General features: G+C 37.2%; 1 protein-coding gene and 1 pseudogene across 1 annotated transcript in view; one reads left to right on the forward strand and one right to left on the reverse strand.

Annotated features, from left to right (window-relative positions):
- The window catches only part of GSAP (gamma-secretase activating protein), an 81,771-nt gene that overhangs the window by 52,758 nt on the left and 12,968 nt on the right, over window positions 1-16,045 (reverse strand). Inside the window, exons 3-8 of the mRNA XM_011365233.2 lie at window positions 14,377-14,446; window positions 14,045-14,098; window positions 8,336-8,424; window positions 4,652-4,721; window positions 3,371-3,420; window positions 203-307 (exon numbers count right to left, since the gene is read on the reverse strand). Coding sequence (XP_011363535.1) covers window positions 203-307; window positions 3,371-3,420; window positions 4,652-4,721; window positions 8,336-8,424; window positions 14,045-14,098; window positions 14,377-14,446 — 438 coding nt within the window. The remainder of the gene's footprint in view (window positions 1-202; window positions 308-3,370; window positions 3,421-4,651; window positions 4,722-8,335; window positions 8,425-14,044; window positions 14,099-14,376; window positions 14,447-16,045) is intronic.
- LOC111743146 lies at window positions 10,334-10,452 on the forward strand (annotated as a pseudogene).

The raw sequence follows: 16,045 nt of genomic DNA on the forward strand, positions 1-16,045 counted from the left end.
AAAAAAAAGAGAAAGCATGAATGAGAGCCAGAAAAGAAAGCAGCCAAGATGCAAACAGTAATGAAAACCTTTTCATTATTTTTAATAAACCTTTACTGACAGCCCCCATCAATGAAAATGCAGTGATTAACGAATTACAATTATGATAGTGTCAAAATCCAATTGCACCTATAAAAAGGAGGACCAGTAGACTAGTTTTTACCTTCAGGTCAATGTAGTATAATCTCTGCTCTGACATATCCCACTGAGCCCAGACAAAATCCTCTGCTACTCTGTCTCTTGGGAGATGGCCAGAATTTTTAATCACCTAAAGAGGCAAAAAGATTTTAGAAATAACTGTTTTAAAAGAGGACAGATCTACAATTCATTATTATTTTGCATATTCTATCTTTATAATACATACATTATCTTTATACATCTTTGTAATACAATACATATTTCCATGGTTTATTTTTAGCAGCCCCCCCATCCTCACCACATACATATGTAAAGTCTTTCCAGGAAAAATTTAAGGTATCATTTCATTACTTTCTCTGCCTAAACACTTTATAATATATTATTTTATTCTATGCTTAATGTAACAGACAGGCTGGTGTTGCTGAAGGCAAGCCACATCTACCACAAATCAATAGCTAATTTAGTAAAAGATTCAGAGCTTCCTGTTTGGGTTCAGAGACCATTCAAGTCTCTGCAGACAAGAAGCCTTCACAAAGGCTGGGATGCCAAGGAAAAAACTAAGGCCCAAGACAAAGGTGAAGGTCCCCATCTCTGTATCCCCATGGTGCTTTGGCATGCTTTTATTTCAGTTACATTTTAATTAATACTCTAAGTCTCCCCCAGTGAGTATGCACTCTTCTATAACACCTTCATACTCTCGATGTCTTATTTATAGCACATAATACTACTCAAGGAATGCTATTCAAAAGGAGGAAAATGAAAAAAGTATGTAAATCGTCAAAAATACTACAATAAATACAAAGAATTAAGAATTCACTTTCCTCGAAATGCTTATATAGCAAAAGTAATCTATATTGGGACAGATGAGTAAAGAATGTAGACAGGTTGACGTAGAAGAAATGAGAAAAAAAGGAAAACATCAGAATGGCCCATTTTTATGCCTAAACCCTCTCTAATTCTAATAGGAATTTCTCCACTGAGGGCAACTTAGAACTCGAGGGAGACACAGGGCATGTAGAATCATGCATCTCTGTTTTTGGCTTGCCGAGGTCCATTAATTTAGACAGAAAAGTGATACTGGAGACAATATCCAAGAATACCTGTCAGTCTCTAAACCTTGGACAACCCTTGTTTCCATTTCTCTGAAATGTGTTAGGTTGGGGTAGATTTGGGGAACTCTTTCAGATGAAGAGATATACTGATGAGAGCCTAGGCATGAGGGTGTGGCAACTCAGGTTCACATCTAAGTTTTGTTCCTCTCTAGAGCTACCTCACCTCTGTGAGTCTTGCTTGTGTTGTTCCCTGTAAAAATGGGGATAATTATAATACCACCTCTATCATGCAGGGATGTTGTGAGGAATACGTGGAACAACACACTGCTTTAAGTAGCTGTCATCTAAGCCTTTAAGAATGAAGGCAAAAGTGCCTCACAAAAGGGCACACAAGGATGAAAGAAAGCTGAGGCTGCACTCTCTTGGCTGGGAGAATCCTTTCTGGACTGCTGACGAGTGCCTCCTGCCCTCACTCTCTCTGCAATGTCTTCTTGGCTCCCAAACCCTCTTCTGAACAGCCAGTCCTCTGTCTATGCCCATTCCCAGCTTCTGACCCCAACTTGTTTATATAATTCTTTCTTCTAAATTCTCATGCTGTGGGATCCTGCCTTGTTCTTTCCTCTCTGGCATGACCCTTTCCTGACCACTGGCCATGACCTTGCCCTTCTATCCACTTAGTCACTGGTGGCCCAGAGCTCCAGCCACACATGTTCTGGTCATTTTCTAGCCTGGCCTCTTGATTTGGGGCAATTAATAGTCAATACATATAAATAAATGCCATTTTCCATTTCAATTCTGTTCACATAACTTTAAAATTTTCAGAGGAAGACTATTTTGATACAGACTATTTAAATATTGAAGGAAATCATTTTTAATATATTAATATCTCATACAAACTGTAAAGAACAGGCAACTCAGTAAAAAAATAGACAAGGATACAACTAAGCAACTTTCAGAAAAGCAAATTCGAACAGCCAATAAGCATAGTAGATGCTCGAACTCACCAATATTAAGGGAAATACAGACTAAAATAATAATATTACCAACTTATGCCCATTAAATTGTAAATTTTTTTTAAAGACAAATACACCTATTAGTGGTATGGATAGAAGGAAAGGGTAAAACTTTGGTTGTAAACTGCGAAGTTGTTAACAAGTTTTTAGAACACAATTTGGAAAATTTGTTGAAATGTATTAAAGCATATATACATCAACCTAATTATCCATTCCTGAGGAGTTATCCCCAAGAATATATGTACTAAATATGTAAAGCTATAGACACAAAAACATTTGAGACAATTTCTAATGTAAACAAGTAAAAGAAAATTGGCAATCAAGTGAATGTCCACCTGTGGGAGCGTAGATGAAAAATTGTACACCCATGTCAGGGACTATTATGTACTTCTAAAGAAAATGAATTGGAATTATTCTAGTTGATTTGCAGGTAATTCCACAAAGTTGAAGGAGGAAGGAGTGAATAACAAACCCCTGGGTGTGTCAGGGTGGAGATGGTAGATAATACAGGTATAGAGAAAAGTATGAAAGGATACATACCAGGTTGTGAAAGAAAGTTAAAGGTGAAAAGGAGACAGAGAAGTGGAAAACAAGCAAAAAAAAAAGGAAAGAAAATTGAATTATATAAAATCCCAGCATATATGTTATGATCTCATTTATATCTATGTATATGTATCTATGTAAAAAATTAGATTAAAAAAGTTATATCTCTATTTAGCAACTTATAGGGATACCCCCTGGATCTATTAGGTACAAAGCAAAAACAAAAGCAGCAAATTAATATATAATGATTCTATTTTGATAAAAAAAAAAAAACTGAATCCTTGTATATGTGCACTTGAGCAAGGTAAAAGGTGTGGAAATAGTCACATATGGCTGTCAATATTATGTCAGGAGACTGAGATTGGAGGCTGAGATAGAGATAAAGGGGATATTTAACCCCTTCACATATCTTGAATTATTTCGCATGTTACAACAATAAGTATATAATTTGAAAGACATCAAATAAAGAAAGTGTTATGTTTCTATGATATTAATCTACAAAAATTAGAAAGGTCTAATTGACAATCTAGAAATGTCACTCTTTGTGAAAAAAGCTCTGAAGCAAAAGGAATTTCAAATATTTACCACTCTATTTCCATCTTCTTGGATGACTTGGATATGAAATTGTTCAATATCTTTTTTAAAAGAAACAACAGAAATATAATTTAACATTCATGAAAAATGTGAGTACTTTTTTCACCTAACTACTGTGAACAATTTTTTTATTTAAAAGTGCGGATTAAACAACTAGCTGAAAAATATTATCACAGACAGCAATCTCACAGTAAATCTCACAGTAAATGTTCAAAACACAATCCATCTTACTCCACTCTCCCTTTACAATCTGTTTCAAATTCAGCATTTACTCTGTTCTTCAATATCAACAATACATGAAGCATTTAATCTGTCTGCTCTACTGGGTTCCCTCAATAAGCATTTGCCTCCCCTACACCATCAGTCTTATGTACAGCTAATAAGGGCTCATTGGCAGGGTTTATCTTCAGTTTCCAAATTTCAGACACCTGTTCGTATGAAAGTATCAGATAGGAAACTTATTATACAAGATATCTGGGGGAGGTGTCTTTACATGGATCAATTTCACAGTAACAAAACTCTAAACATTTTGCCTTGATTTGTGGATGTTCTCTTTCTCTCAGTAAGCAATTGAGATTCAATCACTATATTTGCCTTCTGCCAGTTCTAATTACAAAAACGTGAGACTGACAATTGGGCAAGAGCATAGGAACTGAACACAAGCCTAACCCTTCAGACTTGTTTATTCAATTATAAATCAGCAGTTTCATCTTATAACACGAAAGACTGCTTATTAGGTAAGATCCACTAGTGAATTGTAGCCTTTCTCGCCCCTGCCCCAACTTGAAAACATCCTTAAAGGATGTCCCAATCTTATGTCCCTCTATCTGAATTTGACCAACTTAGTACGTGTCCTCAGGTTCTACCATGGATTTCTTCTAGCTTCTAATGCCTTCCTCTCTCTCCATCTAAGCCTCTCTCCTTATATCATGGTTATCCGCTGTGACAGACATCCTAAAGAAGGATGGACTTCGGAAGGCAACAATGACCTGCAAAACTCTTCTAAAACATCCTACCCCGTGACAAAACTGGAAATCCATATATGGAGGGGCCTATCATTCCTAGGATGAGGAAATAGAGCAGACCCTGAGGGTACATAGTGTAGGCTGTAGGAAAAACCCTTCCACAGGAATCCTAGGCCTCAAGTGGATATCAAAGGTCAGCAGACCCTCAGCACTGATTAGTGGACAGATAGAAGATTTAGTCGCGTCCCACACTTCACTGGATGGGACATTCATGAAGTCTCCATATACCACCTAAAGATGCACTTACATTTCTCTTCTGAAATCAGTAACAAATGGTTCTCTGGAAGAGGATGACTGTCAACGTGTGGATAGAGGAACTGCAAAAAGGAAAGAAAATTAATTAAAATCATAAGCAACTACCTTGCTTACATAAATATTTCAAAAGTTGTATTTGATCATTATGCACTACCTACTATACAAGGGACTGGGAACCACAGAATAGTTTAGGTGAGTTACGTGCATGCATGTATTACAGATGGAAGCAAGCAGGAAAATGGGACCCTTTCAGGAGCTCAGTTTTCCAGGGAAAAATTTATCGCAGGTACAACATAATTCATTTAGACAATAAGGCTAAAGTGTATGCTATTTATAGGGATAGTGCATCCTATTTGGAATATGTGATTCTGAAGCCAATCAGAAACAATGTAAACAACATTCCTACAGAAAGTTCACATATACAAAATAAGAGTGATCAATACATTTGTTGTTCAACTAGCATTTAATTTGCGAGATAAGTAAGCGGACTCTCCATTATAACTTCCAAAGTCCAACATCCAAGAGACAAGGCACAACATAGCCAGGGACTTTCCAAGAAAGAACAATGAGTCACAGTGTGGCATGTGGTAGAGGGCTCACAAGCCTCAAAGCATAAAATGACTGCCCCTAGAGAAAAAAGGCTTGATCCATACCACTCCTCCTCTGTGCTCTCCCATAGGTACCAGCTCACAGGACAGGACGAAGAAGGCAGCCAGAAACACAAGGCTTTATGCCGTCAGCCCTGATAATGAGGGAACACTGGTCATGGGATGACTCCAGTGGCTTAATTCTTTCATCAACAAAAAGGTAACTATAAATCAGCAGATTCATTTTATAACATGAAAGCCTACTAGATAAGATCCACTGGTGAATTTTGCTTTTTAAACTTGAAAGCATAATAAAAGAACATAACCATTCATTTCCCTATTCTGTGTTGGCTGCCTTTCTGCGGACTAGGAAAATTTTTGACTAAATATGTTACCTGGTGTCCTAACTTCTCATAATGACAAATTGGAAATGTAACCGGCCAGTTTTTAAAATAGTTCGTAGTCAAGTTTCCCTGTTGAAATTGCACAAAACATTAACTATATATCATTCTTTACAGCAATAACCTCAAAATTTAAAAATAGATAGCAATGTAGAATTTAGCTACAAAAATAATATAGAATTCATTATCTCCTGATTTGTGAAACTGGGCACATCAAATAGGATATTTTGAGTATTGGGGTTGAGGGAAAGCAAAGATGAGTGACACCACATAGATAATGGAAGAGCAAATGCTCAGTGCCTCAAAATAAGGAGATACTTCTACAGAAGATGATGTGGCCTCCCCGGGTCTACAGAGGTGGCCAAGGCATGCTCCCTTAGGACTGCGATCTGGACTAAGGTGGTGCTAGATTTAAAACTTTTGTATAGTCTTTGTGTGGCAATCAGTGAGAACATAATTTTAAAGTCCAATTTGGTAGTGGCTTTCTATTATGAGGCAGCCCTAGAGCAAGGTTTCAGACATAGCTCTACAAAAGTATGCAAGACTGGTTTGGGTTTTTCGTTTGTTTGTTCATTTGTTTGTTTTGTGCATTGTAAGTAAGACTCTAAATTTTATCATATTAGGGAAATATTTACCTTCACAAATATGAGCTAGACTCTAATTATTAATATTCACCATTAGAAAAGAGTATTTACCATAGGTATGTAGAGAGGTGTATAATTACCCAGTGGAACTATCTGGAAGATGCACCTCATGCTAATAGGGAACTGTCAAAGGATACCAGATTGAAATCCAAACCCCACTCACTACTTTCCTACTGAAGTTGCTCTGTGAAGGGGGTCGAGAAGGTACATGGAGGCTTAGAGAAATGTACTACTGGAGACCACCATGGATGTTTTGATGAGAAAAGGGAGGGAGATAGATCACAGGACTAGCCCAAACTCAACAGACAGTGAATGGTGTTTCTCTAAAAGGGGAAGAGGAGGGATATAGTGGGGAGGCAGGATTTGCCACGGATAGACGGACGTTGGAAGAAATTTCTCCAGGGGCATAGGCATGAGGAGAAGGGAGCAGAAAGCAGTACTAAAAACTGAGATGGGGTCACAAGATGAGTAGTTTTACTTTATTTGTGTGGGGACTTCTCTGTGGCCTATGTATGTGGTCGTGTATCACGTACTTTTAATTTCTTTTTTAATTTAAGACAAAATTCATATAAATAAAATGTACAATTTAAACTATTTTAAAGTACACAATTTAGTAGTTTTTAATAGTCACAATGTTGTACAACCAAATATTTATAGAAACTTTGCCCCTCCTGTGTTCTAATACCTTTTGTGTCCCAACCCTTCAATAACATCTCCATCGCCTATGGAGATGCTAAGGAAGCCAAAAGACCAGGCCAGGAAAGGAAAATGTACCAACCCACAGTCATCCCTGCAATGATGACAGTGTAAACAGAGTGGCTTCCTGGGGGAAGGGGAATGCTCCTCGGGAGCTCCACCCCAGGCTGTCTAGAGTGAAGCCAGGAGTAGTGGCAAAAACTCACAAGTGGAAGGACTGCTGACAGTGGCAGATAATCCCCTCTCCTAACACCCACTTTAAGAGGGAGACTCACTGGCTTGAGGCTGGGAGTGCGTAGGAGGAAGAGGGGGCAGATACTTTGGGTTACACGAGGAAATTTTAAAGTCACCACAAACAGTACACTGAATGATGAACCATTGCTCCCTGAGAAGACACGGGGATAGGTTCCTGAAAGCCTCTAGTCACTACATTTTTGTCAACAAATTAACACATAACTTTGTTTAATATGTTTCTGTTTAAAGACACCTTATTTAATATGTATTGCTGATTCATTAGCATTGAACCCACAGTCAACAGCACTATAAACTCATGCCTAAATGAAGATTATCTAACTAACAGACATTTTCTCTGTAAAGCACATTGCAGCCTTCTTGCACTTAGGAACATTAGCAGTATGCTTGGGGGACATTTTAAACAGTGAAGTCACCAACAAAAAGCCCCCAAATTAAAATAAAAAACAAAACACATGGCACTAGATAGACCGGGAAACATTTGTTTACAAGTATGAGAACTGAATCAAGAATGCAGAGTATCACCTTACTCGAACTCAGATGGAAACATGTGCATTGGGTGACAACTTTTTCACCACTTTGAACATATCTGCAAATGACTTTGAAAACACTATGAGTATTGATTTGGGGGTTACAAATAAATTTTAGCAAGCGGTAGAATTCACAAATTCAGAATGTGCGGGTAAGGAGGACTGACTTTATCTAGTGCGCTTGCGTTATACACATAGTGCTTCTACATCGGTTCACAGAGTTGATAAATTCCAGGATTAATTAAGTTATTTAATCATAGATATTTAATCTGTCAACTATGTGAATACATTAAATAAACCATTTAAATGTGTTTTTACGTTCAATATTTTATCATGTAAAACATTACATTACTATCAAGCCATGACATATAATAGAGACAGAGGAGTTAGGTTTGAGTTCTAAAGATTTCCATGTTTGCAAAGGAAGAGCTGATAATTCTAGCCATACCATCTGCTAGAGTGTGTCGGGGATTAAAAGTGATAATAATGTGTGTAAAAGCACCAGTGCCTCCAGGTTTCATGCCTTTTGATCAATGAGATAAATGTTAAAGGACAGACTCACCTACCTGTACCCAAATATAGCTATCCACTGCTTTCAGAACCTTCACATTGTTAATGGGGTGGATTTCAACCAACAGAGTCAAACACTTTGATCCTACAAAATAAAGGAAGCTTTTAGTAATAAAGACTAGAATATCACATATTATCTCCTCCATATAGGTCTGAACTTTGAAAATATAAATTTGTTGCCTGTTATATTAGCTATTCCACAAAGAAAAACAATTTTATGAAAATTTACTATGACATTTATTAAAACCCAAACTAGGTACAGGAAACATCATAAAGGAAAAGCTGATGTGCATAGAATGAGGAACAAGTTGCTGCCCATTCCTCAGCCATTTTTAGTGTAGCGTCACAGGCCCTTTTGCTTCTAAGTCGAAACAAACACAACTCAATTCAATGTCACTCCAGTTCTATAGCATGATGGAAAATACTGTTCGTATATGAAAATAAAAAGATATTTCTGATGCATGAACATGTTACAGTTGACAGCACCTATCAATAGCACAAGGGCTGGCTTCCCTCAGGAATGTGGAGCTGCACTGATAAAGACCCTCTTATTTCCTCAGTGTCACATTTGAGCAAATGTTATCAAAGACAGCAATTAGAAGGAAGTACTTGGACACAAGCTAGAATAGGATTACCAAAGATATACTAATTCAGGCCAAAGGCTCTCCTCTCCCAAGATTAAACTTCAAAAAAATAAGAGGTTGGCTTACATTTCAGTTCTTACAAAGACTAATATCCTCACTTTCTCAATGACTTTACTTTGAATAACAATGTAAAATTTGGGGGTGGCACAGCAGCCTGGGATTGAATTAATGCCAATTTTCACTATTTAAGAAAGTAACCTGACAGCATTGCTTTATTTAATTAAAAAAAAAAAAAGTCAAAAAATGTAAAACAATTTCTAGGATAGGCCTCACAAGTGCATGAACTGGATATCTCTGTAAACATACCTTTAAAAATTACTGAAAAAACAAGATAGTGAGTGAATTATTATGTGGGATCACAAATATACAACAACAGAACAAATGAAAACCAAATGTTGTTTGGTCAATGAGTACTTGTAGGTTAGGTTAAAAATCCCAGTGTCAGGATCATACACCAATTCAAAAGGGCTGTGTTTCTAATAACTGAGGCAGAGGTAAAGGTGAGGCACTTTAGGAATTTGCTTGATAACTTAAAAAATGGCTCTAGGAATAAGACACTGATGTCAAAGACACTCAAGATGAAACAGAACAGAAATGTTTGGTGAAACGTAAGAATGAGAAAAAAGAATGAGAAAAAAATGTGAGAATGAGGAAAAAATGTAAGAATGAGAAAAAATTATGTTAAGTGTATATAGCTAAATTACTATATTAAAGACTACAACTGACATTTGACTGTTTTATCTCTTGCCATAAAAGTTCATATGTTTCAATCTGAAAAAAATTTTTTTTAGCAGGGCAGGCAGAGGAATCTTCTCATTGAAAAATAAGAAATCATCTTGTATTTGGCCTTTCTGGCAATGAGGTTTTGTTGTGGTTTTTTTTTTGTTTTTTTTTTTTTGGCAATGAGATTTTGTACCCAAATGAGATAACCAGCTATAATCTAAATTCACTTGCCTTTAAAATGGGAGGATTTTCAAGAGCAGAAACCGTCTTCCTATACTAATATTTTCCTTCTTTAGAGCAGCCCAGACATTTAACTAATAAAATTAGCATATTGAGAAGAATAATTGTGCAAATGGGAAATTCTCCCCAAAGCACACTAAGTGCTTTCGTAGTATAAAAGGAAGCACTCTGGATGAGGATTCTGGAGACACCAGTTCTAGTTGAAGCTCTACCACTAATCTAATGTATACTTTTCAGCAAATCACGAAGCTTTCCTAGGCCTCAGTACCTTATTATTAAAAAATAAAATGATGAACTACAGAACCAGATTATTTCTATAATCACTTCCAACCATAAAATCCCTTGATTGCATGAAGTATTTCAAGTTGTCTTAAGAATTTAGAGAATCCATATGGCCATATCATCCTGAACCTGCCCGATCTTATCTGATCTCGGAAGCTAAGCAGGGTCGGGCCTGGTTAGAACTTGGTTGGGAGACCACCTAGGAATACCAGGTGTTGTAGGCGTTTAAAAAATGTTAGAGAATCCAGATGTCAATGGAGAGAGTATCACTGAAGGGTAAGACAGGGTGAGGCAGGATATGGGTATCACAGGACGTAGACATGGCAGAATGAAAGCAACAACATGAATGAATCTCCAGGGCATTGTGCTAAGTAAATATGTCAGACAGAGAAAGGCAAATACCATATAATCTCTATTATATGTGGAATCTTTAAAAAAAATACATACATATTTATTTATATATGAAAACCAAGCTCATAGATAAAGAAAATGGACTAGTGGTTGCAAGAGGTGGAGGGTGGAAGGGTAAAAGAAATGGGTAAACTTTTTTTAGTTTCAGTAACTTGAATAAAATTTTTTTTTTTAGGAAAAAAAGCACAGGAATAGGCACAATATGAGGAGAGTGGGCAAAAGAAGCTAGTCCAATGCAGGTGCGGGTACATGCTGAGAAATTGTGACAAGGTTGGAAAAGTCCAACGGGGTCTGAGTCTGAAGAAGCTCTGATTATTGGAGCACTTAAACCAAACCGTAGCTCCATGGAGTGTCTGCTGCACTTAACTGTCTATAATGGGGTGTGGGGGCTCTAGAGATGTAGTCACCCCAGTCGCTGCCCAGTAGAGATCTCTGTATCACTCATCCTACCTCTTGGGGCAAATGCAAGTCTACAGGGGAAGATGAAGGGGGCAGCTGGGCCTGGCTTCCTACGGTGGGCCATTTTCTAAATAAAACATTTACTCTGTCATGGCCATAGCCAGGAGGGGAAGCACTGTTAATAAAAACTGTTGTAAAGTGTGTGAATCAAGGAACCCTACCTTGTTCATGTGAAAAATGTAACAGTTTGTCTCATTTGCGATGGAAAAATCTCATTATAAGCAACAGAGTTTTAAATAACACCTGAGGCCAACTATATATTATAATCAAATGGCTTAACAAGTCATTCATGGACAAATAAAATAAGCCTTACCAAAATATTTATTCAGAAGACAAAACTGTCTAATAGATCCTGTAGTATTCTCTGGTCACATCATTTCTGAAATCTTAACTGAATAGAGGCCTCCTAAGGGTCTCCACCACCTGTCTGCACCTCACCTCCGTTCTCCTCTGGCCTCAGTTCGTACCACTCTGCCCCTTGTTCACTCCTCTCCATCCTCACTGACTCCTCACTATCCTCAAACAGCAAGTTTACTGAGTACACTCTGGCCTCACAGCCTTTGTGCTGGCTGTTGGCTCTGCCAGAAATGTGCTTTCCCGATAGCCACACACTTGCTCCCTCCCTTCTTGAAGATCTCTGTTTAAACGCTCCTCTAATAGTTTTTGCTAGGATCCTCCCCCAAATAAACTAAGTGCACTCAAATATTTGCCTCAGACTCTACTTAGGAGGAAACCCAAACTAAGACAAGAAGTTATCTTGGAGACAGAATCACTTTAGCCATGAGTGGCTGGCATGAGGGACTGGGGAGGCTGAACCAGGGAGAAGAGTATGCCAGTATCAGGGTCATTATCACATTCATGACCACTTTGGGTCTTGAGCTGCATGGAGTGCAACTCAGAATTATCCACTTTAGGGATGGAAAGGGAGAGTATTTATCTTTCAGCTCCTTGCCCTGCTGCGGTCATGGCTTACCCTATCGAGAATCCTTTCCAACCATACTTCCCGGTGGTACACACGCAGGTAGTAAACAGATTTTCCTAAGAGCTCTGGGCAAAAAGCAAGAAGTAGGAAGAAGAGCTGAGGTGAAGCATTCTCTGTCAAATGACCTTTGGGCAGAGCTGGTTCTCAATGCAGAGGCTGGCATGAAAAGTGAGCTAAGACAAAGTATGAGGTATCCAATACAATAACAATGTCCATTCAATTATGTTTAAAGATAGTGATAGATAATCTCACTAGAGGTTGCATTAAATCTCACTTGCATCAAACTTCCAAAACTGGGTAAGTTTAAATCCTGAATAGGAGTTAATGTTATAATCAAATAAAACTTACGGTGAAGTTGGTCTGAAAGTATATTTTATAATATACATAATTTGTCATTATTCTGCATAACTATCAGGCATAGATGGTAAACAGCATGTAAAGATTATAGTTACTAAAGGGTTTACGAGGATAATAAATGATTTCTAAGGCTAAAAGACTCAAGAACTAGGAGGCGGAGGGAGCTAATCCAAGATTCTGTATTGGGAGGAACACAAGCAACTGAGCCTTTCTCTTCTTTGATCAAGGAGTTTATTAGCCCAGAAGATCAGGGTCATACCCTGGTTTTGTCCATACCTTGTTTTAAGGGTAAAAACACCAATATCTTAGATCCTATTTTGCTTAAGCTAGTCCAGTTCCTTCACCTCTGAAGTGAGCATTGCACCTAATTCTAAGAAGAGCAGAGAATGCTAAGAGGAGGACAAGGCACAGAAGAAGGAAGAAGGCTGCTATGGTTCTCAGCGTAATATGGCAGCAGGGGAGGTAGGATGAGTGATACACATGATGAGATTTCAGAGAAAGCCTCCAGCATCTCCCAAAAACTCTTCTACTGAGGTCCCTGAAAAGGTCCAGTCCAGACTCAGGCCTGGTTTCCTTGACATTCTCCAAGCTCGTTCTGTGGGAGCTTAGGACTGTTTCATAAGCCTCACGTGGAAAGTATGTAAAAGGGTTTTTCCATCATATGCAACTGCAGGAAAATACATCTGAGTGACAACTATGCTAACAAAAGAAGGAGTGTAAGTGCTGAATAAACAGAACAGATGGAACACACTGCAGGACTGGAATAGTAAAAGATTAAAATGAGATCCACTCGACCAGAGGTTGAAAAATGGTAGTCCATGGGCTAGATCCATCCACAGCTGGTTATCATTGCCCAAGTACAATTTTTAAAAAATATTTGAGCCAACATTTAAAAATTAAATTTTTACATAAAAGTCTATACTTATCTTGACAGATTAAAAATCTGGTCCCACTGGGTTTACTGCTCCCCTTTGAAGACAGAACACATACTCCATGGGACACCTCCACCCACCACTAGTCCCTATAGCTCACCTGAGAGCAGCTGCCACACCTCTTTGCATACTATTGTATCCCCAGCACCATGCATAGTGCCTGCAGGCACTCCTTATTTGTTGAGTTCTGAACAGATGGATGTTATAGAATGTTAAAAGGATGAGGGATGGGGCATCACATAATAATAAACTATGAAGTGGGTCTTCGCAAATGAGTAAAAAAAATTATTTTTATTTAGAATTGGTGGACTACTCATAATGCATTATGTATTGGTCAAGTCAATGAAATATAAGAAAAAAATGGTATTCTTAAAGGAATACCAAGCTTTTCCCAACCCTTTACACCAGCTTCTGACCATAAGGTTCAGGCGTGTTCTCAATGTTTATTTAGGTTGCAGAAGTATTGCTTTATTAATACTTCTGCTATTCACTGTTATAATATTTTATGTACTTTCTTGTTTACTTGAAAAAATTTTCTAACTCTTTTTCATGCTTTACATGACCTTGGCCTTTTCATTCTGAGATAAAGCTATTTGACAAGACACATGAAATTTAACTGAGTAGTTCAATAAATCTTCATCTATTAATAGGCACTAAAAAGTATAATATCATTACCTGGTTGAAGCTCATTCTTTCTTCCTTCTTTAGAAGATTGAACTAAACTTGCAGCTAATGAAAAAAGAAAAATAATAATTCATTAGCAAATAATCCATGCAGTGGCTTATTAAAGCGTCCCATTTACCTGAAATAAGTGAGGGCTCAAAGGACCTGTCAGTGGATGATTATGGTAGAATACAAGGCATTTTTTTTTATAGGTAGACTCAATGAGTCTTTATTTCAACTCTCATCTCCCAAGAGTATCTTTTCCCAGAATATCATTCTAGTAGACTAATCAAATATTGCAAAAATCCAATACTTTAAAACCCAAAAAAAAGAGTTCAACTTACCAAGCAAAGTTCTCTCACTGTTGACAGAGCAACTGACAACTTGCAAGTCCTTCTCAAATGTATAGAGATGCTATTAAAACAAAAGCATTTTTTAATTTGGAGTTTCATATTAAATAACACTTTTATGAATACAAATTCTCATTTAGCTGTCTAATAAGTATCACTGTGGCAAAATATTTTGCTAAAGAACCATCGATGAACCAGTTTATCCATACTGAGAAGTTTCTGGGGTTTCTTAAGTTTGCTATTTTTATTTAAGTTTGCTAGGCCATATTTGGCACTGAAATTTAGCCATGAGGCAACAGAATGTAGTGGTTAAGAGCACAGACCTTGGAGCCAAGCTAGACTCAGTTTTAAATCCTGACTCTGCCACTTGCTAGCTGTGTGACTTTGGACAAGTTATTGAACTTCTCTATCCTCCCATCAGTAAAACAGGAATCATAAACCTATTTTAGGAGATTGTTAGAAGGATCAAGTGAGATAATCCATATGAAGCACTTATATCTGTCACACATAAGCACCCAAACATTAGCTATTATAATTACTGAGCCTAGTAAAGTTTAAATCAAATTACATAACATGATATATATTAGCTATGTCTAAGAGACTGTCACAAGTGTATCTCTTTTAGGACTCTCATATTTAGTGCATTGGCAAAGTAACCTACCTTTAATCTTTATTTTTTATTGTCTTGTTGCTGTTTAAAATGTTGCAATATTCCATTTCCTTCAATATTAAAGAAAATGAAAATGATCATGCAGAAAAGAAGGATGTGAGGTACAGACTGAGGAACTAGAGACAATCACATAGCAGGCAAACACTCTTAACCTACACTCAGAGGATAAGGGAAGATAAAGAATTTTAGACATCAAGGGAGAACAGGCTAAGAAAAATAGTGAATAGCAGAAGTATTAAGAGGGTAATTGTTACCAGGAGATGAAAAAAGAACTGAGAACACACTAGAATCCTATGGCCAGAAGTCAATGAAAAATGTTGGCAAATCAGGAAATGCTTGATGAGAGAAAGTGAACTTTGAATAAGAACTAAGACTAAGAAGGCTCTCAATTCATGGAAGAAATTTTGGTTTCCTTTGACTCTTGTTCTAATTGAGGAATTCTAATTTATAAGTAAGAAGAATCATGTATGTATACGCTTAATGTTTAGTGTTTTATCCTTTTAATTATAAAATAACACGTGAACACATTCTCAGTACTTAAAACATGCAAATACTACAAATAAAAAATCAAAGCTCTCCATTATACTCAACAATCCCAACTCCCTTCTAAAATGAAACATATTGGTAATGTGCTCTGTAGCCTTCTAAATCATTTAAAATGAGTTTTTAATGTATATTTATACACACATATTGCATAGTTTTCTTTCAAGTTTTTTAAACCATAAATGGAATGTATTATCCTAGCAACTTGCTTTTTTCATGTAACAATGTGTTTTGAAGGAGCTTCTGTACCAGGGTACACTTACAGATTTCTTAATCCCTTAATATTTGTAAGTTGTATTTACAGAGGCACATAATGATTCCCTCATTCCTCACTGCTACCCCAATTAGACGAGCTTGTCACATCATCCAATGCTTTATGGGCGTGGTTTGGGGGAAAATTAAGAAAAGCAAGCTGGGCTCTCTATACCTGGATCTTTGAGAAAAAAGGAG

The sequence above is a fragment of the Pteropus vampyrus genome, unplaced genomic scaffold (assembly GCF_000151845.1).
Source record: "Pteropus vampyrus isolate Shadow unplaced genomic scaffold, Pvam_2.0 Scaffold107, whole genome shotgun sequence".
Taxonomy (NCBI): Eukaryota; Metazoa; Chordata; class Mammalia; order Chiroptera; family Pteropodidae; genus Pteropus; species Pteropus vampyrus.